This window comes from Equus caballus, chromosome 13, assembly GCF_041296265.1.
Source record: "Equus caballus isolate H_3958 breed thoroughbred chromosome 13, TB-T2T, whole genome shotgun sequence".
Classification (NCBI taxonomy): Eukaryota; Metazoa; Chordata; class Mammalia; order Perissodactyla; family Equidae; genus Equus; species Equus caballus.
Window position 1 is genome coordinate 30,129,651 of NC_091696.1, and position 24,718 is coordinate 30,154,368.

The 24,718-nt window shown below is 50.8% G+C and overlaps 3 protein-coding genes and 1 long non-coding RNA gene across 7 annotated transcripts; 3 read left to right on the forward strand and 1 right to left on the reverse strand.

Annotated features, from left to right (window-relative positions):
• On the reverse strand, positions 1–8,989 carry LOC138917132 (uncharacterized). The gene is made up of 5 exons (XR_011424659.1): positions 8,861–8,989; positions 8,462–8,543; positions 966–1,286; positions 679–797; positions 1–224 (listed from the first exon to the last, which is right to left on the reverse strand). It is a non-coding gene; the product is annotated as an uncharacterized lncRNA (long non-coding RNA).
• ZNF785 (zinc finger protein 785) lies at positions 1,372–3,754 on the forward strand (the record flags this gene model as incomplete). Its single annotated transcript, XM_005598941.4, is given in 4 exon segments — positions 1,372–1,659; positions 1,793–1,916; positions 2,719–3,325; positions 3,327–3,754. Coding segments are annotated over 4 exon segments (1,317 nt in total), but the record flags the coding sequence as incomplete, so codon positions are not given.
• LOC138917131 (zinc finger protein 688-like) lies at positions 8,407–11,799 on the forward strand. Of its 4 annotated transcripts, none has more exons than XM_070231929.1 (3): positions 8,407–9,472; positions 9,783–9,896; positions 10,649–11,799. In XM_070231929.1, the coding sequence occupies exons 1-3, from the start codon at positions 9,277–9,279 to the stop codon at positions 11,167–11,169; spliced, it is 831 nt and encodes a 276-aa protein (XP_070088030.1). In that variant the 5' UTR covers positions 8,407–9,276; the 3' UTR covers positions 11,170–11,799. The 4 variants fall into 4 exon arrangements, with proteins under 4 accessions (XP_070088030.1, XP_070088032.1, XP_070088031.1 ...); XM_070231931.1 differs by having other exon boundaries at positions 8,582–9,472; positions 9,584–9,896; XM_070231932.1 differs by having other exon boundaries at positions 9,023–9,472; positions 9,721–9,896.
• A 5,818-nt stretch (positions 11,800–17,617) lies between these two features.
• LOC102149734 (zinc finger protein 764) lies at positions 17,618–24,673 on the forward strand. The gene is made up of 3 exons (XM_070231928.1): positions 17,618–21,828; positions 21,956–22,066; positions 22,887–24,673. The coding sequence occupies exons 1-3, from the start codon at positions 21,633–21,635 to the stop codon at positions 23,798–23,800; spliced, it is 1,221 nt and encodes a 406-aa protein (XP_070088029.1). The 5' UTR covers positions 17,618–21,632; the 3' UTR covers positions 23,801–24,673.
• The last annotated feature ends 45 nt before the right edge of the window (positions 24,674–24,718 follow it).

A 24,718-nucleotide genomic window follows, 5' to 3' on the forward strand; every position in this document is an offset into this window, starting at 1 on the left:
TAAAGTTAGATGAAGGAGTTTATTCAATAATCAAGAAGAGGAACTTGAGCCTGGGAAACAGTCCAAAAGAGTGTTCTGAAGGAAGTTTCAAGGTCTACAGATCTGAGCGCAGCTTATATAGTTTTTCAAAGCAGTGTATGTGCAGAAAGGGGCTTGCACATCAAACAATCATATACGTCAAAGGGGTATCTGTTCCTCCATGACAGCGTACATCTCGTTTTTCTCTAGGTAATACATTAAAGATAAAATAAATAAGAACTTCTTGGTTATAAATCCTGGAATGTTGATGTTATCTATGTGTGGAGAGAGGCAAGGACCAGAGTCGCTAATCATTTCCCAAACCTCAAAAATGCAGCTAGGTTATGTGAGAGCCAGGTACTCTTTATCTCTTCCTGTTGCAGAGGTTTTCCAGCTGGCGTCTTCAGTCATGAGGTAAAGGGTTGTAAAGTCATTCTGACACAAGCTTAAGATGCCCTGCAAGGCCGCTTCACAGTACGGCATAGATTTTGCACTGACTCTATGCCTATGCAGCCTGCTTGCTAGTTTTGCCTGACAGACCAGAGAGAGGGGTGCCCATTACTGTTCACGGTTTGAATACAGGATTTCTGCTTGAGACAGGGTACTGATCGTAATGTAATTACAATAACAACTACAAATTCATATCTATTAAGTACTTACTTTGTGCAGTGCGCTACACTGAGCACTTAGCTGAACCTGGGAGTCAGAAGATGACTTTGAATCCCAGCTCTGTCCCCCGTGAGCAGTCACCTGGCCTTTCTGTCCCTCAGATTCTATGTCTAGAAAAGGAAAGGCATCTGTGATCTCGGGGCATGGCCCAAATCAAATACAGGTAGGAACCGGTTCCCGCAGCCGGCCCGGGCTAGCCCTGAGTACCCAGAGGGTAGGCCGCCCCCAACTCCCTCACCTCCAAAATCCGCCCGTCTTTGCCCTAAGCTTTTACTCACCTCCAAGCCCCGGACATCCGGACCTGCCTGTAAGAGGTCTCATGTGAGTAGCAGTCCGTAAGGGAGTAGCTTCAACCCATCAGAGCCTCTCTCTTAGGTTGCTGTTCCGGAGAAGCCAAATCAAGAGCGATCCAGCCGCCCCTCGGCCCAGGCCACCTGCAGACCACTCGCTGCTTCCCTTCAGCCTTTCAAACAGGCCGCTCCGGAAAGACCAATCACAGCCTTCCTGCCCCCTGTCCGCCGGTGCGACCCAATCAACGTCATCTGTCGGTGTGTCACGCTACGGAGTCCAGCTGCCCTGCCGCTTTCCCTTTGGTACGTCTGCGCAGAGAGGAAAAGCAAGGGCTGTTGAGGCTAAAGAGGTGCCATCTTGGTTAAGGGCAGGGCTGTGGGCTTTTAAGGACTTTTTCTGAGGAAAGGCAGGAATGCTGCACCGTTTCCACATATCCCGGAAGCCTCTCTTTGCGAAGCACGAGGGGCTTGCCCGTGGCGCCCCCTGGCCCTGGTCCCGGCGGAAGTACCCGGGGAGGCCGGGCCGGGGCGGACGAGGGAAAGCAGCCCAGGGCCCCTGAGCTTCGCGGACGTGGCCGCGTACTGCTCCCCGGGGCAGCGGGGGTGTCTGCGGCCCGCGCTCAGGGCCCTGTGCCGGGACGTGATGCGGGAGACCTACGGCCACCTGGGCGCGCTCGGTGAGGTCCGGCGATCCGGCCAGGACCCCCAGTAATCTGTGGGAAGGGGGATTGATGTCCGGAGACGAGTGGACTGGAAGTGTGGGGCACTGAGGAAGCAGCCTCACCCTCCGCTCTCCAGTTCTCAGCTGAACCCAGTGTTTCGCCTTCGCTGCATTTTCAGGCCCCAAACTCGCTTTTATCTCTTGGGTGGAAGGAGAGGTGGAGGCGTGGGGCCCGGAGGCCCAGGATCCAAAGGCTGATAGCCCAGCAAAGGTCGCAGGTACTTCACTTCAAACCCCCCGCCCTCCCACGCGGATCTCAGCGCACACTGCCTCCTCCAAAGCCCCATCATGTCTCACTGCACCTCATCTGCAGTAAGGTTCCTATCTCACTGCAAAATGGCTCAATACAACAGCTAAATTGGGATTTATAGCACCACTTAATCACGCTGGAAAACCCCAGTTAAATGCAAAATAGAGCTTGGGCCTCCAAGGCAGCTAAGGGAAATAGGAAACACTTGTAATTTGTTTTTTGCTGTGTGATAAAATGAAGACAAATATTCCTTTTGGATATTAATTATGTGGATCATAGTATAATGGATAATGCCTCGTCAGAGATTTCAAAATAAAGAAAACACGTTTTTCCTCCAGCCATGATGTCGTAGTGTTTGTTCCCAGCAGGTTTCCGGTGGAACCTAGAGTGCAGTGCAAGTGTAGACTTTTTGATAATGGCCTTGAATGGCACCATGGGAGGTCATTTAATGGCTGTTTTGCAAAGGGATCATGAAGAGGTTTAGGACTGTAAGCTCCATGAAGGCTGGGACCATCTCTGCTCTCAATGCCTGGCACAGAGAAGGAGTTCAATAATGTTGACTCCTCCCTTTATCTCCAGTTTTCAGGGCTTTCCTGTCATAACCCTGAGCAACAATAAAATTTGCTTTTACTCCAGGCTAGCTTTCAGAGCTTGGTGAGGCGGCAATCTTTGAGCCTCATTCCCAGGGGGCCATATACTCAGCCATTCATGCTGCCTCCCAGGGCAGGCTGTGGTCTAAGTTTCAAGTTTTATCTTTTCCCCTGTCTCAGGATCCAGCGATGGGAGTGAGGAGAAAGAAGTGCTAAAGAAGAGTCCAAAGCAAAAATAGATGGAACATGAGGGAGTGTCTCTCAAGGAGTGGCTGCTATCCAGCACGCCACTTGACCTCAATCACAAAGCTGCTTGCCCAGAGCTCTACGAGAACTCAAGGCAAAGCCCCATCAACCCTTGGCTCAAGGACACTCCCACCCGCAGACCACCCTACTCTTGCCCAGATTGTGGCTGCAACTTCAGCTGTCCCTCCTTGTTGGCGAGACATAAGCGGGTCCACTCTGGGCAGCGGCCCCTTCCCTGCAACCACTGTCAGGCCCATTTCTCCCAGCGCAAGTACCTGCTCCAGCATCAGTTCATCCACACAGGTGAAAAGCCCTACCCCTGCCCTGATTGTGGGCGACGCTTCTGCCAGAGGGCTTCCCCGGCCATCCAGAGGCGGGCTCATGCCGGGGAGAAGCCCTACCCACGCCCAGACTGCAAGAGTGGCTTCACTTACCCCAACTTGCTGGCAGTCTGCCAGCGCAAGCACACAGGCAAGAAGCCCTACAGCTCTCCCACCTGCAGCCTCCGTTTTGCCTGCACCTCTCTGCTGGCTATCCACAGGCACAGGCGAGAAGCTCTATCCCTGCCCTGACTGTGGCCTTCACTTTACCTACTCTTCTCTCCTCCTCGGTCGCCAGCGCATCCATTCTGACAGCTGGCCCCACCCCTGCCCCAAGTATGGGAAATGCGTCAAGTGCAAGTATGCCTTGGAAGCCCATCAGTGGATCCATCGCTCTGGCGAGAGGCTGAGGTGGCAGCAGCCTACAGTAGGGCTTTCAGAGCCAATTCCTGTTTTGGGAGGCCAGGATCCCCCAGTTCATTTCTGGTACTTTCCAGATATATTCCAAGAGTGTAGGTGATAGAGCTCACATGAGATGGTTAGAGTTTTCTCTGGAAAAGAAGAGGCAAAGTTTATGCATTTTATCAGGATAAGGAAAGGAAGTGGGCATTTAAGGAAAAACAAAGCTCTGTGTTAGGAAATAAGCAGAGGTGACAGAGCACAGAGAAGGTACATTGGAAGAAGGAGGCAGGAATCTGAAAGGCCACCTGAGGGCTGAACCCATTTTCTGAAGCTCCACTTCCAAGTCTCACTTGGGGTTACTTCACTGCAAACCATTCACCCAACTGGCATTTCTTTCTGGATTGTTCTCTCCCTTAAAGCAATCTGCTTTCTGGTCTCTATCTCTCCTATACAAGGGTACAGGGGTTTCCTAGACACAAGAGCCTATTAAAGGAGCCCATAGCTACTCTGGGGATCCTGGAATAGAGGGCACACCTTGGGCCTCTCCCCACTGGGGGAAGCTCATCCAAGGATTCTGTCTTTTAGCCAGGGCAAGTGAAACATCTGGCAAAGAGACACGTGCGGTGTCAAGCCATTGTTGGCACTGTTTGGTCTTGAAGACCTAGAGGTGGCCATAGAGAAGACAGTGACTTCAGGTGGGGAACTGTCCTGCCCTACGGTCACTCTGCGTGTACTGCACAAAAGTATCACACTTAATGAGCTTAAAGGTTTTTTTTCCAACTTTTATGAATTAGTGATTGCAATGTTTTTTCTTCACTTATTTGCATGTTCCCTGGATTTTACATCTTTTGAATGAAGATATATTCTTGGGCCACAGCAGCTGGAAGTACAATTCTGGGAACTTTTTTTAAAAGAGAGAGTAAATTACTGTGATTAGAGTTGAAATCAAGGCATAGTATCCCCAGTCTAATTTTTACTCTAATGCTTGTATGTTGTCAATAGTCAAGAAAGATCTTTCTGACCCATTTGGATCTGCTAGCCCTGCTTTTGAACAGGAAACCGTTGAAGGAATAAGCAAGGAATTGGGTGGGACTCAGAACGTCTGCATGCCAGGAATGGTGCTGGTGAGTCAAATATCTCTCTGGACAAGGGACTGCTTCTCCAGAGCCCTGGGTTCCAAAGATGATTAATAATGGGAACTGGGTGTTATCATTACTTTACCACATAGCCTCTCCTAAATTGGTACACCTAGATTCCAGGTTCAGCTCAGTCCCCACCAGCTGTGTGGCCTTAAGTCTATTATTTAGCATTTCTGAGCCTTAGTTGTCTAACTTATAAAAAAAACATGAAGGCACTCAGCATGTCTTTATAGTTTAAAGAACAAACAGCAGAGCTTCCCTCCAACATATTATTATAAAATTTTTCAGTCATTCAAGAGTTGAAAGAATTTTATGGTAAACACCCATAAGCCTATCACTTAGACTCTACAATTAACCTAGATTCTGCAGTTTTGCTATATTTGCTATATCACACATCAATCCATCTATCCATCCCTCCAGCCATCATTTATCCACCTTATTTTCTTTAACCTATTTCATAGTAAGTTGCAGACATCGCTACATTTCACTCCTAGACACTTCAACATAGGGCTGAGCTTTATGCAAGAAACTTTAGCTCTCCTTAAAGTTCAGATGCTCTCCCTTAAACTTTATCTCTCCCTTAAAGACCCTGTTGTTGACAGGTAAAATTTATGAACCATAATTATCTCCTGTATGTTTTATAACTTCTCATAATTATCTAGATTCTTGAACAAACATATACAATTTGGTGGGCATTAAAAAAATTTGAGGGGCCGGCCCAGTGGCGCAGCGGTTAAGTGCGCAGGTTCCGCTTTGGCGGCCTGGGGTTCGCCAGTTCGGATCCCGGGTGTGGACATGGCACCGCTTGGCAAGCCATGCTGTGGCAGGCATCCCATATAGAAAGTAGAGGAAGATGGGCATGGATGTTAGCTCAGGGCCAGTCTTCCTCAGCAAAAAGAGGAGGATTGGCCGCAGTTAGCTCAGGGCTAATCTTCCTCAAAATAAATAAATAAATAAATAAAAATTTAAAAAATAAATCAAAAAAATTTGAAAGCAAGAGCATCTTTGTATTTTTATAATGATGGGCAGGAAAAACAACTTGGTCAGCCACTTATGATGGAATAGTTTTAGTCTTGAAAGTTTGTTGCAATCTGATTAGTTAAGTCTTCTCCATCCCTAGTGCAATGAGAAGCAACTTAGAACAGAGTACCTGAGGAGCTGGCCTGGTGGCACAGTGTTTAAGTTCGCATGTTCCACTTCCCGGTGGCCCGGAGTTCGCTGGTTCAGATCCCGGGTGCGGACATGGCACTGCTTGGCAAAAGCCGTGCTGTGGTAGGTGTCCGATGTATAAAGTAGAGGAAGATGGGCACGGATGTTAGCTAAGGGCCAGTCTTCCTCAGCAAAAAGAGGAGGATTGGCTGTAGTTAGCTCAGGGCTAATCTTCCTCAAAAAAAAAAAAAAAAAAAAACAACATAGCACCTGAACAGACAAAAGTATTTTTTGGTCTCGGTGAAATGCTTTGTAGTTTCTCTTTAGGTAAAGTTGATTCTCTGTTTAAAAAGAGACTTATTTATGAGGATATATTTTTCCTGACTCCATTTCCACATTATTCACCACAATGAGTGCAGTGAGGCACATCTAGAACTCAGTTATAAAGTAAGCATAGAATTGTTCAGGCGAAATCAGCAGGTTACATTAAAAGCCAGAAAGTATTCCAGGTGAAAAATAGCAAGGATAGGGCCAGAAAATATAACGACTAAAAAGGCACTAGCTTATCAGCAACAAAGAACGTTCCTGAGCAAAAAGAGGAGACAGTGTGTGCAAGGGCAGGCAGGAGAGCCGAGCAAGGAATGGTTCCAAGACCACACTGTGGGCTGCTGCCAGCAGAGACCTAGTAGGTCCTGTCCGTTATTGCCAGTGAGCAGCCCCAAGCTTGTTTAGCAAACAGTGTCTGCCATCCTGCCCGACTGCAGCAATACTGCAAACATGGGGATGAAGACATCTAGTACTCACAGTCTAACGCCACAAGCCTTTGACAGAACCCATCTCGACTGAAAGATAGGAAAACACTGAATCTAGGACACAACCCAGGAGAGGAGGAAGGGAAAACCCTGGGTGAGAGCCGAGGCCCAGTCCAACTTAGAGAGAGAGGACTGAGGGCTCAAGGAGGGAGGTTTTCCGGGAAAAAAATGGGGATTTCAGATTTGATGCTATTCTAGGTAATTTGGAACAACTTAAAGAAGCAGAAAGGGCAGATAATGCAAGGAGAAAAGAAAGACAATTAGAAAATTCAAGAAAAGCAAACAGTGACGATAGCATTCAATATATAAGTGTATCAAATCAACACGTACATCTTAAATTTACACAATGTCTATGTCAAATATATTTCAATTAAAAAAAGCAAACAGGGTCAGCCCAGTGGTGTAGTGGTTAAGTTTCTGTGCTCCACTTTGGCAGCCCTGGGTTTGCAGGGCCGGATCCTGGGCGTGGACCTATACTGCTCACCAACCCATGCTGTGGTGGTGTCACACGTACGAAAAATAGAGGAAAGTGGACACAGATGTTAGCTCAGCAGCAATCTTCCTCAAGCAAAAAGAGGAAGATTGGCAACAGATGTTAGCTCAGGGCCACTCTTGCTCAACAAAAAAGAGGATTGGTGGCAGATGTTAGCTCAGGGCTAATCTTCCTCAAAAAAAAAGAAGTTACCAGGGGCTGGAGGAGAGGAGAGTGACTGCTTAATGGGTTCCATGTTTCCTTTCACGGTGATGGAAAATGTTTTGGAAATAGATAGTGGTGATAGCTGCACAACATTGTGAATGTAATTAGTGCCACTGAACTGTACACTTAAAAATGGTTAAAATGGCAAATTTTATGTCTCATATATTTTACCACAATTTAAAAAATTTAGTAATATACCAAAACCATTGAACTGTACACTTTAAATGGGTGAATTGTACAGTAAGTGAATTATATCTCAAAGCTCTTAAACTGAAAAACTTGTACACTAATGTTCATAGCAGCACTAGACAAAAGGTGCAAAACCCAAGTGTCCATCAACTGCTGAATGGATAAACAAAATGAGGTATATCCATACAATGGAATATTATTCAGCCATAAAAAGGAAGGAAGTACTGAGAAAGGCTACAACATGGAGGAACTTTGAAATCACATTCTGCTAAGGACAAGCCAGACACAAAAGGCCACATATCGTATGATTCCATTTAAGTGAAATATCCAGAAAAAGCAAATTCATAGGGACAGAAAGCAGATTAGTGATGGCCATGAGCTGGGGGGCGGGGAGAATGGGGAGCAGCTGCTCAGTGGGTAGGGGGTTTTCTTCCGGAGGGATGAAAGTAGTGATGTTGGTTGCACATTGTAAATGTACTAAATGCCACTGAATTATACGGTTTAAAATGGTTATTTGTGTGTATTTTACCACAATATTTTGTATTGACCGGAAAGGTTACACAAGGAAACATTCAGGGGCGACATCAATGTCCTATGTCTTGTTTTGGGTGATGGTTAACACCGTTGTATGCATTTGTCAAATTTTACACTGAAAGTGTGCATTGCACACTATGTACAATATAACTCAACTGAATAAAGAGTTTAAAGTAGTCTCTAGGGAACAGGGGGAAAGGGTACAGGGGATTGTCTTTTTCATTATAAACCTCTTGTATTACTTTTAAAAAACCATGTACATTTAATGAATTTCGAAAAAAATTTAAACGTACTTTAAAATTTCCCCAACTAGTTCCAGCCCCACCAAGCACATTCTTCCGCATGCAGCTCCGATCTAGAGACTCTGTGAGCCGAGCGGCAGGCGCTAGGAGTCGGGTGGGCTCTGCAGCGGTGGTCCCCAGTGTAAACGTGTACCTGGTTTCTACCTCGGCTGTCCCCACGATTTGGCCAGGGGGTGTGCATCTTCTCGCAGGGGCTAGGGACCGGATTCCAGATCCTGCTGTCAGGAGGCATGAAAGGAGATCGCTGGGGACACAATCCCGGGCTCCACAGATGCCAAGGTCCTCGACCGGTTCCAGAGCCCGCCGACCGAGGCTTCAGGGCTCGGGCGCCTTCCAACGCCCCGCCAGCCCCGGCCTCGCAGCGCAGCCGCTTCCTGCCCTCACGGCCAACCATCGGCCGCCCTGCAGTGCTGGCTGCGAGGTGCTAGAACCTGCGGGCCGGTCGGTCTTTCTTGAAGGCAAGAAAGCTCCTCTCGACACCCTCTCGGTTCCCTCTCCTTGCCCTCTCCCCACAGCCCCCCAAAAAACCCACCCGCAGCGGCCATTGTATTTAAGGGCAAGTGGCCCGTGAGGCCGGAGATACCGGAGAGGCGCCATGTTTGATATGATCAAGGGATGGCGCCCTTAAAAGCAGCCAGTGACAACTGAAGCCAGGATGTCGCCATATTTTCTGAAGGCACCTTCCGGGTCTCTTAACCCCGGGTGTCTATGTCCAAGCTGCCATAAAGCGAATAAACACCGAAGGGGTTTATTTGGCCCCATCAGAATCCCCGCATCCCTAACAGCCAGTCTCTGCTACTTCGGTTCCCACGGCCGCGTTCGGACGCCAAGCCTGGGCGGGGCCCCGGGCTCGGGAGCCCTTCCTGTGGACGACTAAAGCCGAGGCCAGGAGCGGGGAGGCGGTGGCCCCGGGGACAAGGCGGCCGCTGCTCGGGGCTGGCAGGCCCCATGGCGCCGCCCCCAGCCCCGCTTCTGGCCCTGAGACCGGGGGAGACCCTGCCTGGTTGCAACAAGCCGGTGGCCGTGAGGTTCGCGGACGTGGCCGTGTACTTCTCCCCGGAGGAGTGGGGGTGTCTGCGGCCCGCGCAGAGGGCCCTGTACCGGGACGTGATGCGGGAGACCTACGGCCACCTGGGCGCGCTCGGTGAGGCTCCGGGTCAGCGCCCCTCTCCTCCTTCACTGGGGTTCACAGGGGTTGTGATATAGAAGGACCGAGAGGATTGTCAGCCCTAATCCCGCACTATTCTACCAACAGCACCAGCCCCCATTCCCAGGACTTCAGGTACCCCCTCAGGAGAACGTCCATCCTGCATCCACTTCCATCATGCAGGAGCATTGCAGATCCTGTCCAGATTGAGCATAAATTCTGAGGAGGTGCCCTCACCCTGACAGGGGGATGCCATCTTCCCAGGACGACCTCTCAGGCCAGCTCTGTGATCCCTGTTCTCTCCCAGGATTCCCAGGCCCCAAGCCAGCCCTCATCTCTTGGATGGAACAGGAGAGTGAGGCTTGGAGCCCCGCCGCCCAGGATCCTGAGGAGGGGGAAAGCCTGGGAGGAGCTCTGAGAGGTGAGGGATTGTCCCAAGTCTTCCCCAACCTGGGAGGGGTTCCTGTCTAGCAATGATTTCTTTCAGATCCCCATGTCCAGCATCCCTAGAGGAATTAAAGGGCCAAATGATGTTGGATACTAGAGGAGAAAAGAAGGCAGACCTGCTACAAAGTTTTCAGAACTTGGGACAGTAGTTATGTTGAGACCAAAGTAGGAGAATCAGGAGCCCAAGTCCATGACTCAGGTTTCCAGGTCCCTCTCGTAGAAAACACCACTCAGGCTTCTTTTTTCCATTCCTGTAAGAATGGAAGTGGCTTCAGGTCTTCCTTTCACATTCCTCAAGCAGTGCAAAGAGAAAATGCCCAGTAATTGACAATTTGGCTCTTCTCCCCTCACCATCCCCTACCAGAGTGATTTTGAACAATTATGTTTTCTCATCTCTAAAAGTCTTACCCTACAAAAAAAATCAAGAAACCACAATAATACCTACTGCTTATTGAGCATTTACTAAGTGCTTAACATGCTTCTACTTATTTAATCCTCCCAGCAACCCTGTGAAGTAAAGAAACCATTGATTCCCATTTGACACATGAGGAACCAAGGCCCAGATAAGTCATTCTTAAGAGATTTGAACCTTGTTTATCTTCCTTTGAAGCCTGTGCAGTAATCACTAGGCAGTACTTTTCTGGCTCTTTCCTAAGTAAAAGCACCCTATAACCTAAGACAGTCTAAGCAAATGGTTTAAAATGTAACTTAATTCCTGTTTCCCAGGAGAGGCCCCAAACAAGAAGGACGAGGAACGCGAGGAAGGGCGAGGAGCAAAGGGACCCAGAAAGACTTCTGGGAAGGAGCGGCCTAAAGAACCGATTAAACACAACCTTGACTCAACCATCAGCAAAGCCTCGGCAAGAGCGCAACCACCCACGAAAGCTGCCTGGGACCAGAGCGCAGGTGCGCAGCCCCCTATCCCCATGCCCAGCATGGACGCTCCCGGCAGCCAGCGGCGCCACGTGTGTGCAGACTGCGGCCGCCGCTTCACCTACCCCTCCCTGCTGGTCAGCCACCGGCGCATGCACTCGGGTGAGCGGCCCTTCCCCTGCCCCGAGTGTGGCATGCGTTTCAAGAGGAAATTCGCCGTGGAAGCGCACCAGTGGATCCACCGCTCCTGTTCTGGGGGGCGGCGTGGCCGGAGGCCTGGGATCCGGGCTGTGCCTCGGGCCCCGGTCCGGGGTGACCGAGACCCGCCGGTGTTGTTCCGGCACTACCCGGACATCTTTGAGGAGTGCGGGTGAGCGGCTCCCGCAGGCCGGGTTGGAGGCTGACCTTGGCCCTGAGGACTGACTGGGTCAGGGATTTGGGAAGCAAAATTCACCCTTTGGGCTTCCCTCAAGGACCCCTCAAGTATTCAAACTTGTAAAAAGAAAAGTGCCTGTAAAGATTCAAATAGATTAAACTTGACACCCCTGTCCCCAGTCTTTCTAAAAAAATGAAGAGAGTAAGATGCTGGACTTTTCTCAAGTGTTATCTCAGTAACAGGTGCAACCAACATCTTTCTGTTGTGTCAGACAAAAAAAAATCCCACTGTTGCTTATCTACATCAGAGGTAACTGCTGAGGGTAACTAAGGCTTGGGGAGGGGGCTCCAGATGGAGGGCATGGACAAGCCCCGGATAACTGATGCCAGCAGGAGGCCCAGGAAGTGAAGTGGGTGGAAAGAGTGGAAAGCACTGGGCACAGATCTAGTCTCTGCAACTTGCCCCAAGGCACCGCTGGTAAGTCACATGTCCTCCCTGAGCCTCAGCTCCCTCATCTCTAAAATGAGGAGCAATAATATCTACCTCAAAGGGTTATAGTGAAGACTGACATTTTAACAAAATAATATGTATGACATAGTAAATGTGCAATAAACATTTGTTGAGTGAATTATTGTCAACGTTTTATGCTTCAGAAAGTGTAAAGAAGCCTGCTAAGGAGGCAGGGCATGAATATCAATAGCGATGTTTTGCAGGTGAGTAAACTGAGGCTCAGAGAGCTTAAGTGATTTTCTCAAAGTTTCACTGCTATAAGGCAGCAATGCTGGAAACTGACACAGAGCCCAGATATTTCTCTCACTTCCTCTGAACAGTTAGATCTGGGCAGAACACAGGTCAGAGGCTCACAGGTGACAGTGAGGTGAGAACTGACGTCTGGGCAGGGAGCCAGCCAGAAACAAGAACCACTGCAGAAAAAGGTTTTTTGGTCCTTAGTTCCCAGCCAGAGAGTGGCCTCCCCCTTGGAGCTAGGGGTGGCTCCTCAGGATGCAGGACCCAGCCCTGCCTGTCTGGGGGAGTCTCAGCAGGAAACTGGAGCTCTACCACGGCCAGTGACCTTTCACTTAGAAAGTGTAATCAGGGGCTGGCCCCGTGGCAGAGTGGTTGAGTTCACGTGCTCCACTGCAGGCAGCCCAGTGTTTCGTTGGTTCGAATCCTGGGCGCAGACATGGCGCTGCTCATCAAGCCACACTGAGGCAGCGTCCCACATGCCACAACTAGAAGGACCCACAACGAAGAATATACAACTATGTACCGGGGGGCTTTGGGGAGAAAAAGGAAAAAATAAAATCTTAAAAAAAAAAAAGAAAGTGCAGTCAATATGCAATGACCATTTATTGAGTGCCTTCTTTGGAGAGACTGCAGGTGATAAGAGAATTCCAGGATGAGGAAGGCTGACTCCATTCATTCATTAAGCAAACACCAACTAAGGCCTCTGTGGGTTTTTGTGCTGCGCTCCAGAGACATGCTGATTCAGTTCCCACATTTTATGTGGGAAGAGAGTGATTGGGGCTGTAATGGAGGAAGTCCAGAGGCACCACCTAACCTGTCCTGGTTTGTGATATGCCAGGAAATGCAGCTTGGAGAAGGAGATGGTTGTGTTTCCCAAAGCATTAAGCAGGAATTGGCGTGTGGTAAGATTTTCAGGCAGAAGGAGCAGCGAGGGAGCCTTGTTTCATAGAAAGGATAAAAGGTGGACACAGTGTGGAGTAGAGCTTAAGAGCATGGGCTTTGGAGTCAGACTGTCTGGGTTCAGATCCTGACTCACTTGCTTTATAGCACTGCAATCTTGGGCAAGTCACTTCTTGCCCCAAGTTACCTCTCTGTACCTTAGTTTCTTCATCTATAAAACCCAGGTAACAATAGCATCTACCTCGTAAGATTGGTGTAAGGATTAAATGAAATAATATAGAATGGTGCCTTGCACATTAGTGTTTAACCAACATTGGTTATTGCTATTATTCTAATACAGTACAAAATAGTATTTGAAGAGGACCAAAAGGAGACCCAGGCAGGTCTTCTGAATCAAGGAAGGTTTCCTAGAGGAGGTGGTTCAAACTGGCCTTGAAAGATGAGAAAGATTTCAGGCAGGATGGGCATGTATAGGGAATGGTCAGCAGTTCTGTTTGACTGAAACATAAAGAACTAAGTAAAAAATAAGGGAACACAGATGCAGCAGAGAGGTGGGGGCCAGTCTGAGAGGGCCACAGATCTCAGTAGAGGAGCTTGTAGGCACTGAGGAAGCGTTGAAAGTTCTTGAGGAGGAGCAGGGCTGTTTGACAAGTGCTGTCAGAAAATGTCTTTGTAAAGTAGTGTGGAGCATGACCTGTGCGAGGAGAGTGGACTCCAGAGATCTGGTGGGCATCTGCTCCCAGGTGGGGTTGATCAGGTGTTGGACCAAGCTAAAAAGCAAGACTTTTTCTCGAAGTTACTCTTGTTTGCTGACCTTAGAATTGGGAAGAAAGATACTCATGACAGGCTTCTGCCATAGAATCTGCATGGTTCAGTGACTGACAATATGAGCTGTGAACAAGTAAGTCCGAGAGATTTCAAGTATGGAGAGCTGGAGCAAGGGGGCCCGAGTGCTCGGCAGGGGGCATTCAGTAGTGGGAGGGTGTGAAGGCCAAGGGGTGACCAGTACTGGAGAGGGGTGTGTCAATGAGAGGGTGGAGCTGGAGAGAGAAGGCCCCACCAGGGAGAGGGGAGCAGAACCAGGCCCAGTGTGTCAAGCACAGAGCTCCCCAGGTCAGCACAGGACGAGTGCTGTCTTCTTTCTCCTTCATCCATTCAACAAATATCTACTAAGCATTTACTGTGTACTAGGTACTATTGTATGTGCCAGGATATGGCAGGGAGAACAGGCATAGGAACTTGCTGAAGCTTACATTCAAGTAGGGGGGTGGGGACAAGCCATAGCCAGTACATAAATAAGATGAGGTACTGTAATTGCAAATAATAAGCACTACAGGGGAATTAACACTGATGATGTGCTGTAAGTGCCTGTTGCAGATGGATACTTGGGCCAGGGCTTGGTGAGGAGGAGACATTTGACCTGAGATCCAAGTGATGAGACGGAGCCAAGGGGAAACAGGAGTCAGGTCACAGGATGTGGGAGGGGGAGAGCGCAGGGTTTCAGAGGCAAGGGGGTTGGGGATAGGGGTGGGGCTGGGGAGAGAGAAGTGGTTTCCAAGCAGAAGGAACAGCAAATGCTCTGAGGTAGACATGAATTTGGGTGAGGTGCAGGAAGGACACTGGTGGCTGGATTGAGGAACTGAGTGCAGAAGATTTACAGATGAGCTTGCGGGGGGAGGGAGCAGGTCCTAGAGCTCTTGCTTGCCCCCTTGTGATGCTGTGAAACTTGGATTTGATTCTAAATATACTGGGAAGCCACTTGGTTGTTTTTGTTTTTGTGAAAATTTATCATTAAAAAACTTTTTTTAAAGATTGGCACCCAAGCTAACGTCTGTTGCCAATCTTTTTTTTTTCTTCTTCTTCTTCTCCCCAAAGCCCCCCAGTGCATAGTTGTATATTCTAGTTGTAGGTCCTTCTAGTTCTGTTACGTGGGACGGTGTCACAGCACGGCTTGATCAGCAGTGCTAGGTCCACGCCCAGGATCTGAACCGGTGAAACCCTGGACTGCTGAAGCAGAGAGTGTGAACTTAACCACTTGGCTACGGGGCCGGTCCCCATTTTCTTTCTTTTCTTTCTTTTTTTTTTTTTTGAGGAAGATTAGCCCTGAGCTCACATGTGCTGCCAATCCTCCTCGTTTTTTTGCTGAGGAAGACTGGCCCTGAGCTAACATCCATCCGTGCCCATCTTTCTCCACATTATATGTGGGATGCCTGCCACAGCATGGCTTGCCAAGCAGTGCCATGTCCGCACCCGGGATCCAAACTGGTGAACCCTGGGCCGCCAAAGTGGAACGTGCGAACTTAACCACTGCCCCACGGGGCCATCCCCTTAAATATTTTTAAGTGTACAGTTTAGTGGTGCTAAGTACATTCACATTGTTGTGCTACCATCACCACCATCCCTCTCCGGAACTTTTTCATTTTCCCCAACTGAAACTCTGTACCCATTAAACAATAATGTCCTATTCCCCCTTCTCCCAGCCCCTGGCAACAACCATTCTACTTTCTCTATCTATGAATTTGACTACTCATATAAACCACTGGGGGGTTTTAAGTAGAGTGTCAAGGTGATCTGATTTGCATTTTAAAAACCCTGGCTGCTCTGAGAATGGACTGCAGTGGGGCAAGTAGAGTGGAAATGGAGAGTAGAGGGTCTGGAGGTGAACCCTGGAGGATGAATGGATAGAGCCTGTCCATGGGCTGGATGTGGGCCCTGAGAGTATCAGAGGAACTCAGAACAATGATAAGGTTTTTGGATGAGCGAGGAGGAGGATGGAGGAGCCAGTTCCTGGGGTGGCCCTGGGGGTGATGATAGGATGGACTGTGGCATTTTAGAGCTGGAAGGGAGCTCTTGGAGCTGTCTGGATCAATGTATTAAGAGGGTGGAATAGGTTTCATTGTTGAGGGGACTCTCCAAGGGGCATGGGGAAGAACACTTGTTCTTTCCACTGGGTGTCTCATGGAAATATTGTTCCATAGAATATGCTCTGAGAAAGGCTGAGGCCCAGAGAGGGGAAGGGCCATAAGATCACACAGTTGAGTTAGTGGCAGAGGAAGGCCTGGAACCCCAACCTCTCGAATTTTCAGTCGATGCTCTTGCTCTTTTCTCTCCACCAGGCTGCAGTGCCAGACGGATGGGAAAGGCAAAAGGCTGGAAGCCCAGAGACCAGCTAAGAGACCCCAGGCTGAAATCAGCAAGGGCCTGAGCAAAGGAGCCCACCAGTGAGAGCTGCCACGGGATACTTTTTGTGAAGCCTGTCACCTTTCCTCCAGGGCAATTTCGCATACCTCCCAAACACCTGAATGACATATTTTTCCCCCCATGACATGACCCTTAAACATAACCCTCTTATTTACTTTTCAATACTTATCACAGCCTGTCATTTTTTCTCTTTACATTTATATGACAGTGTGGAATTGTGTATATGACCAGAAGCAGCTCTTCTGACCTCCTAGGTCCCTGCTTCTGGCACTACCCCACATGTCAACTGCATCTTGGTAACCTGGCCTAAAATCCCACCTCTTTCTGGTTGCTGAGATTGTGCCTTCAATAATTTGAGGCATTACTGCATTAGAGTTGTGGAGAAAGACTGCCTGGGTATGAATCCTGGCTTCACCACTTACTAGCTGTGTGGCCTGGGGCAAGGTCATCCCTCTGTGTCTGCTTCTGGATCCAGAAGAGTACCTATCTGAAGTGTTGTGAGGGTTAAATGAGTTAACAAGCCAAATTACTTAGAGTCTGGCACATAGTAAGTGATTGATCAAGGTAAGCTAATATTAATGTCTTAGTCATATCACAGAAGCAAAGGCAGCTCTTGCATAGTGGGCCACTGTTGTGTTCGGAGAGCTTGGAATTGAGAAGTACATTTAAATAGTGCATTAAAATGAGTCCTGTCTTATCTAATTTTTATACAACAATAACAATAAATTGAGAATCCAGTTCGTTTTCACAAGGTCAGCGGGAGTCAGTAAATTTGAAGTGTTCGCGTTGCTTTTCTGGAAATGGCCTGGAGGAGGCAGCGCGAGACGGTGGGAGAGGCTCGCATTTAGGATTTTAGGACCAGGAGTCACTAACGGGCTGTCTGACCTCGGGTAACAACGGAACTCTAAGGCACTGAGAGGCATTCGGCCCAGTGTCCTCAGTAGAAGAGCGAATAAACGTGTGGAAAAACCATAGATAGGTACGTAGACAATCTCTGGAGGGATATTTAAGAAACTGTTAAAGGAGAAATAGGGTGGAAGCAGACTTAATTGAATATTATTTTGTACCTTGTAAATGAAAAAAATTTTTGAGAAACGAACTAGTTGGCCAAAAAAATGTTTTTTAAGCCCGGGTCACTGAGCAGGCCTTCTAGCGGGGACTGGGATGGGGACGTTAGGCCGGGGGGCCCCTAAATCCGGGGCCTGTTTCCCCTCCCCCGTCCCTTCGCCGCCCCCCGCGCTCACGCACCCGAGCCTCACCTTTCACGGCCCAACCTGAGCGCGGACGCTGCGGCCATCTTAACTATGGGCAAGAGGTGCCCGGAACGCAGCTTGCGGAACAGCAAAAGACAACCCGAGGGGGAATAAACGAGGTCATCAACACAGACAGACATTCAGGTGTTAAATGCCTTTCTCTAAAATGGAAGGAAGCTAGCGTGCCCACCCACCATCTTTTCTGAGGGTGCCTTTATTTTTTCGGCCCTCGGAGCACGGCAATCGCGTAACCAGCTGTTTCCCGCATCCTAGAGTGGCCCTTGCCGAAGTTACTTCCGGTCCCCCAGACCTGGGGGAACCCGCCTTTCTGGAGGTCGAATCCTCAGCGTTCGTCCCATGAGCGGGCATGGCGGGGGTGACTCCGCTCCCAGCCCTGCTCCCGGATCCTTGCGGATGTGCCCGCGAAGGTTGGGTTAGAGCAGGAGAGAAAAAGCTGAGGGTCGTGAGCTTCGCGGACGTGGCCGTGTACTTCTCCCCAGAGGAGTGGGGGTGTCTGCGGCTCGTGCAGAGGGCCCTGTACCAGGACGTGATGCGGGAGACCTACGGCCACCTGGGCGCGCTCGGTGAGGTCCGGCCGTCCCGGATCTCTGAAAACGGAAAGAGGCAGGTGGGATTAACAGGAGCAGGCCGGACTCGCCCCGACTCCGGCCCTAAGATGACTCCGTTTACCGTGATCTCCACCAGATCAGCCTAACTGAAATTCATAACTTAGCCTCCCCGGCCAGACTCCTCTAGTGGCTCCCCAGGACTTCCTACAAGAAGTTCAGAACCTGGATCACAACAGGAAGGCCCGTGGCACAACTAACCTCCTCCTCCTCGGGTTCAGACGAGATCTCTTCCTGCAGGCGAGCGATCCCATTTAGCTCCAGCTAAATAGAATCTTTGTTTTTTGGATATGCCTCCCCCTTAATGAGCCTTTGAGCCTTTGCTCTTATTATTCTCTGTATATGCTATGGCTCCAATCTCACATCCTTCAATTCCCTTCTCAAATGCCACCTCCAAGAAATTCCTCCTGGAGCTCTTCTGCCGCATGCTGGAAGTCTTCTCAGAGCTGCTGCTCTGTGTCTATCTCTATAGCCCTGGGCACGGGCTAACCGAAGGTCTCCATACCTGTGCCAGCAGAGCTCATACCTGGTATCTCTCTCCCTTAATGTAAATTTACAGATTAGTGTTAAGGAACCTTATCTCCGGTCACCAATGTTTCCAACACCTGGAACATCTACAACAGTGCTTGGCGCATAAAAGGTGCCCAATACGTTTTCATTAAGCGAAGGCATAGGTAGTCTTAAGAAATGTTTCTTGAGTGATTAGGGTTCTTCTCCAGAATTCCCAGACCCCATACCAGCCCTCATCTCCTGGCTGGAGCAGGAGACCCAGCTGTGGGGTGCAGATGCTCAGGATTCCTAGGAAAGTGGAAGCCAGAGAGGACAGAAAGGTGAGAAACGGGGGCAATGTCCCAGTTCCAGCTAGAAGGGAAAATATTTTGTTGAGTAAGAAGCACCATCTACATGTTCCTTACTGCTGATGTTACTAATTTTTGCTGACCTGAATTAGTCACCCACTGAAGACTGGAGTCTTGACCTTCTCTTTCTCACTTAGTTGACTCTGAGGCATTCAGTGGTTCCATGATGAGGTCGCACAGTATGAATCATCCATATTCTAGGTCAGTGTCAGTATGTGAATTAAAATTTAGGATGGAGGCAGTTTACCTTTCTGTCTCCAGGTCTCTGGGCTCTGCAACAGCTGCTCCTCTGGTTGAGGGTATCTATTCTGGTTGGTTCTGAGTTGGCTGGGAATGTCCCTGACTTGTGAACTCCTCAATTGGCCGACATAGGCCGGGGTGGGTGGCCAGGGAGAGGCTTCCAGGGCCTAGTTACCCATCTGAATGCTTCTGCTGTTGTGAGGGTTGATTCTCTTACCTCAGTATGAGTACACCTTGGAAAGTTAACAAGACGAAAGGTGAGTTTTGAATCTGCCATGTTTCCCAACAGCCACTGAGAAAAATGACACATTTGGAAGATGCCAGCAGAAAGAGTCTATTGGGGAGTTGTCATGAGTGCAGAGACACTGACCTGGTCTCTGAGCCTGCGGCCAGGGCTGCCTGTAGCTAGGCCTTTCCCAAGCCCCCAGTCTATGCCTGGCCTCAACACCTGGCGCTCACGCAGCACCCTCATCCCTGCCCTGAGTGCATGCGCGCTTTACCATTACCTTTAACCTGGCCCATTGTGCCCTGGAGAGGAAACCTTTGCCTGCAGCTAGTGCAGCATCTGCTTCCACCACAGCGAGCACCTCTTGTGCAACCTGCTGACTCACACAGACAAGCCATCCTACTCCTGTCCCCACTGTGGGAGGTGCTTCAGCCAGAGGCTCACCAGGGTTCCATGGGCCTCAGTCCAACCCAGGGGTGTGAACTCTGCCCCAGGTTATTCCCCAGGAGGGTCCGGTCCCCCTGTGAATTTCCAGCATTACCCAAACCTCTTCCATGCCTGTGCATGACAGGTACCACTATGAGGGCTGGGTGCTGACCGGTGACAAAATGCCATTACTCTTAATGGAAATTTTCTGTTTTCTCTTGTGTGCTTCAAGGGTCTGTGAGACTGGGAGAGCTAGCACTGGCGTTGAGTCCCTGGGCAACTGCATCCTTACCCTTTCCAGACTTTTTGTCTTCTCCTTCCCTGCTTCTGCTGTGATCAACTCTTTACTTGCCCAGCTTCCCTGCCTGTAGGGAGAAGCATCCGCCAGATACAAGGTGTCAGGCAGAAGCCTCAAGAAGGCCTTTGGAAGGGGACAAACAGAAAAGCTCCAGACTAGACTCCAGACTAGTTCATTTCCATGAAGTGTGTGAAATGCTGTGACTGATTTAGCTGGCCAAAGGAAAAATATCAAGTCTTCTGAGGGCAGGGTATTTGCGAAGGCTTGTGGCGGCTCAGAGTAGGGAGTCCATAAATGTGTGAGAAGGAGGGAGGTTTGGAGGTGGAAACGATGGGGAGATTAAGTGCCATTGATATAGAACCTGAAGTGAGTCCGCTCACCCATTGCACAGCAAGCCAATCTCGGACACCGGGGGTAGTGGAAGAAAGTAAGAATTTTATTATTGCACAGCGCTGGGCAAGGAGAGAGGACCGCTAATGCTGAAATCTCAAACTCCCCGAAAAGCTAAAAGGAAGGGTTTTTATTTGGGGTTTTAGGGAGGGGAGGGGGAGCATATGGCCTTGCTGGTCGGAGCTTTCCCACCAGCCTGTATTTCCTTGCTGGGAGGAGATAGCGAATCAAGGTGCTTGTCCTTGGCTGTGGCTGTCTCCATGGAGGACAGTGGATTCTGGAGGCAGGAAGCCAGGGGGTGAGCAGGGGAAGAGTGTTTTCGTTTAACCCCATATATGCTGGGTTTGATGTAGGGTAACTGATATCAGGGTCGGTATCACCATTTGCTGAGATAAAGACCCCAGGAAGGGCAGGTTGGGGGAAGAAAGGGATGAGTTCAGTTTGAGCCCTGCGGGATCTGAAGTGCTTGTGGGACATCCAGGCAGGGGCAAGGCTGCAGGTGGCTGTGTGATCAGAAGCTTTGGAGCCAGGCTTGAGCCCGTGGATAATAGGTGTTGTAGGGAGGCATCCTGCAGGGCATGTGGGGGAGGGTAAGCTTGCAGAAAGAGGGTCCTTCTGACCTTTCTTAGACCTTACCCTACTCTCCCCTAGCTGCCCCACGATACACTGAAATAGAAACTCCCAGAATTTCAGTCTCGAACAAGCTTCCAATCTAGTTTCTCTTTTACCCACTACTTTTCCCCTCAACATTTGGGAAAGGCTGCTGTCACCCAGTGCTAGGCGGAAGCCCAATTATAAACGGTCCGGCGACGAAAGATAACGGCTGAATTCACAAAGGCGGAGCGGGCCTGGTCAGGGCTGGTACTGCGGTGGCCGGGGCTGACCTCCGGCCGCGCCCGGTCCTTCCTCCAATCTGGGCGGGGCTGAGGCTGCGCCGCCCGGCCGGCGGATGCGCGGGGCAGTGCGGCCGCTCCGCCGCGGCTGCGGGGCCGCCAGCCTCTCCCGCAGTTGGGGCCGGCGCGGCCATTTTGGCTGAGGGCTCGAAGACAAAGCCTCAGGGAGACGCCGGCGGCGTCATCTGGGCACGGTTGCGTAGGAGCAAAGTTCCTGAGGCCGCGTGGCCGCCATTTCTGAGGAAGGCGTCTTCAGTTCTGATTCCGTGTGCCTCAGCCACCACCTCTCCGTTTGTAGCGTCCCTCGGGGGCCCGAGGGGCCGGTGCCCGCTCTCCCGGCGTTCTCGAGCGCGGGAGGCTCCGCTAGGGGCCGCGCTGGCCTGTCGCCGGGGCTGGCATGGCCCATGGCGCCTCCTCTGGTCCCGCTCCCCGCACGGGAACCACCCGGGCCCGAGCGCGAGGGGAGGGAGGCCGGGCCCGTGAGCTTCGCGGACGTGGCCGTGTACTTCTCCCCGGAGGAGTGGGGGTGTCTGCGGCCCGCGCAGAGGGCCCTGTACCGGGACGTGATGCGGGAGACCTACGGCCACCTGGGCGCGCTCGGTGAGGCCCTACCTGCTCGCCGGGGCCCACCTCCCCGGCACGTGGAGTGGGAGGCCTTAGGTCCGGGAAGTCGGGACCGCGTGGGGTGGCCTCCCGGCACCGTGGGATTTGCATTTTTCTCCCGCAGGATTCAGAGGCACCAAGCCAGCCCTCATCTCCTGGGTGGAGGAAGAGGCTGAACTGTGGTCTCAGGATGCCCAGGATCCGGTGGGAGAGTGTCTGGCAAAAGCAGACACAGGTGAAGTAATGAGTACTCTTTGTCATGGGGACTTTCTCTGGGCCCGACCCATCCCGCTACCCTCTGCCAACTCTTTACCTGCTCATCAGTTTCTTCCCCGAGTTGCTTTCCCAGCCAAGGTTATAATGCCTGGTCCCTACCTAGCTTCTGGATTCAGCCTAGAAAGGGGTTGTGAGTGTGACCCAGGCCCGGCATGGGTGTAGCACCCTGGCACGCTTGCCTCTCCACTCCCTGCTCCTGCGAGTTTGAGCCCCTCACATCTAGTTGGTCACTAAGCTCTGCTGAGCTCCACATCATCCTTCTTGCTGTTTTCCTACATTCCAGCTCCTCTGCCACCTCCTCTGTTTTAGTCTACTTTGTTTTTGTTATATTTTTATAGCAGCCGTCTTTCTTTGGCTCCCGTTGTTTTTTCCTCTTGTTCATGTTGTCAAACTGTTGCCCTGCCCCTCTGAACTTGTCAGTGCCAGCCACATTCATGCCTCTCTTTGTGCTGTTCCTGTTACCTACAGCATCCTTCTGCACTCACTCATCCTCCATGATCCAGCTGAAATGTCGCGCCCCCCCATTTCCCCAGCCCTGAGGTAGATATTATTGTTCCTCTATTCCCTCTTTCTCTGTCTCTGCAGCTTTTCTTTCTGTCCTTTGCAGCTGAGGAAAAGGTGTCACTCCTAGCTTCCTTCCTGTACTGAGCTGAGTCCCAGAGTCAGCTGTGCGTCCAGAAGGTGGCTGCATCTAAGAGGCTTCTCTGTCACCATATGGGGTGTGGGATTCAAGGACCAGGGTAAGGCAGGGTCTGAGCTCTCCCATTATCTCCCAGCAGATTCCAGAAACAGGGGAGAGAAAGGACAAAGAGAAGAGACTGAGGCACTGGAGGAGATCCTTTCTGTGGATGCTCGGCCTCCTGGGCTGAAGGCTGTCAAAACAACTTCTGCTGGGCTCCCCAGTGGTATAGAGCAGCCATCCCGGGCACCTCGCCGAGGTCGCCCCCCACTCTGTGCCCACCCCCCTGTCCCAAGGGCAGACCAGCGTCATGGCTGCTACATGTGCGAGAAGAGTTTTGCCTGGCGCTCCACCCTAGTGGAGCATCTGTATACCCACACGGGTGAGAAGCCCTTCTGCTGCCCTGACTGTGGCAAGGGCTTTAGCCAGGCCTCTTCTCTGAGCAAGCACCGGGCGATCCACCGTGGGGAGCGGCCCCACCTCTGTCCGGACTGCGGCCGGGCTTTCACCCAGCGCTCTGCCCTCATCACCCACCTACGGGTCCACACGGGCGAGAAGCCCTACCGCTGTGCCGACTGTGGCCGCTGCTTCAGCCAGAGCTCTGCCCTCTACCAGCACCAGCGAGTCCACAGTGGCGAGACCCCTTTCCCCTGCCTGGATTGTGGCCGCGCCTTTGCCCATGCCTCAGACCTTCGGCGCCATCTCCGCACCCATACGGGTGAGAAGCCCTACCCGTGCCCAGACTGTGGACGCTGCTTCCGACAGAGCTCCGAAATGGCAGCCCATCGGCGTACCCACAGTGGCGAACGCCCCTACCCCTGTCCTCAGTGTGGCAGGTGCTTTGGCCAGAAGTCAGCCATGGCCAAGCACCAGTGGGTCCACAGGCCTGGTGCTGGGGGGCGCAGGGGCCGGGGGGCCAGTGGGTTGCCTGTGCCCCTAGCCCCTGGCCCAGGGGACCTAGACCCACCTGTGGGCTTCCAGCACTATCCAGAGATATTCCAGGAGTGTGGGTGATGGCCTCAAAGGTGACAAGGCAAAGGGTGAAGATTTAGACATTGCCTGAGGCCCAAACTGGGCTCAGGGGTCTGAACCTCTGTGGTGGCTCCAGGGAGGTCACAGAATTTCTGGCAAGAGCTGGACCTGGGGGATGAGAACCATCTCATCTTAGGCCCTCACCAGCTTGATCTGCTGACACCTTGCTCCCTACTGTCCCAGACTCTAGAAGCCCCCTTTACTGAGTTAGGGCTGAGGTAGGAACCCCTAGACCTCCACTGTGGGGACGTTTCTCAGAAAAGGCTGTTTCTCAGGCTCGATGTGTTAAGAGGATTGAGGTAGAGGAGAACTTTGTTTTACCCATTGTCTGTACTGTAAAAGTTGAAAACTGGTGGCCAGGTACTGAATCTGGCCTGCAGCAGACCTTTTAATTTTTTCGACCCAGCTAGCATTTTAAAATGTTACGAATTATTGGTTAAAATTTAAAAGTTGGGATATTTCACACAAAAATCCCGGTTTCTGGCCTCTCTTGAAAAATCCAAAGATTTGGCAACTCAACCTGCGCTACCATGAAACCACAGTTGGTGGGAGCTGAGGGGCAGCTGACCCCTTTGGACGGAGCAGGAGCCCCTGCTTCCCAGCTCAGCAGGCCCGCCGCTCCTTATCAGCTTCTGATCCACGTCAGCTGGCACTCATCACAGCTTGTCCGTGTCTCTGCAAAGCAGGCCCTCTCCATCTGGACTTTTCCATTCATTTACATGACCTGTTGGGCTCCTGTAGTCATTTGAGTTTGCAGACTGGTCTACAGCATTCAAGTCTTCCTGAATCGGCTTCAGGTAGAGAGCATATATGTGGAAGGATGGCAGGAGAGAAGTAAAAGCAGGTTTTATTTTAGATCTTCGCTTGTATTGCATTTTATGGTTTATGGAGTACCGTCTT

Excerpts from the sequence above, each read along its gene's own strand:
- LOC138917131 (XM_070231929.1), top strand. The coding sequence starts at position 9,277 with ATGGCGCCGCCCCCAGCCCCGCTTCTGGCCCTGAGACCGGGGGAGACC. Across the intron at positions 9,473-9,782 it reads CGGCCACCTGGGCGCGCTCG|GATTCCCAGGCCCCAAGCCA; the intron begins GTGAGGCTCCGG and ends GTTCTCTCCCAG. Across the intron at positions 9,897-10,648 it reads CCTGGGAGGAGCTCTGAGAG|GAGAGGCCCCAAACAAGAAG; the intron begins GTGAGGGATTGT and ends CCTGTTTCCCAG.
- LOC102149734 (XM_070231928.1), top strand. The coding sequence starts at position 21,633 with ATGGCGCCTCCTCTGGTCCCGCTCCCCGCACGGGAACCACCCGGGCCC. Across the intron at positions 21,829-21,955 it reads CGGCCACCTGGGCGCGCTCG|GATTCAGAGGCACCAAGCCA; the intron begins GTGAGGCCCTAC and ends TTTCTCCCGCAG. Across the intron at positions 22,067-22,886 it reads TCTGGCAAAAGCAGACACAG|ATTCCAGAAACAGGGGAGAG; the intron begins GTGAAGTAATGA and ends ATCTCCCAGCAG.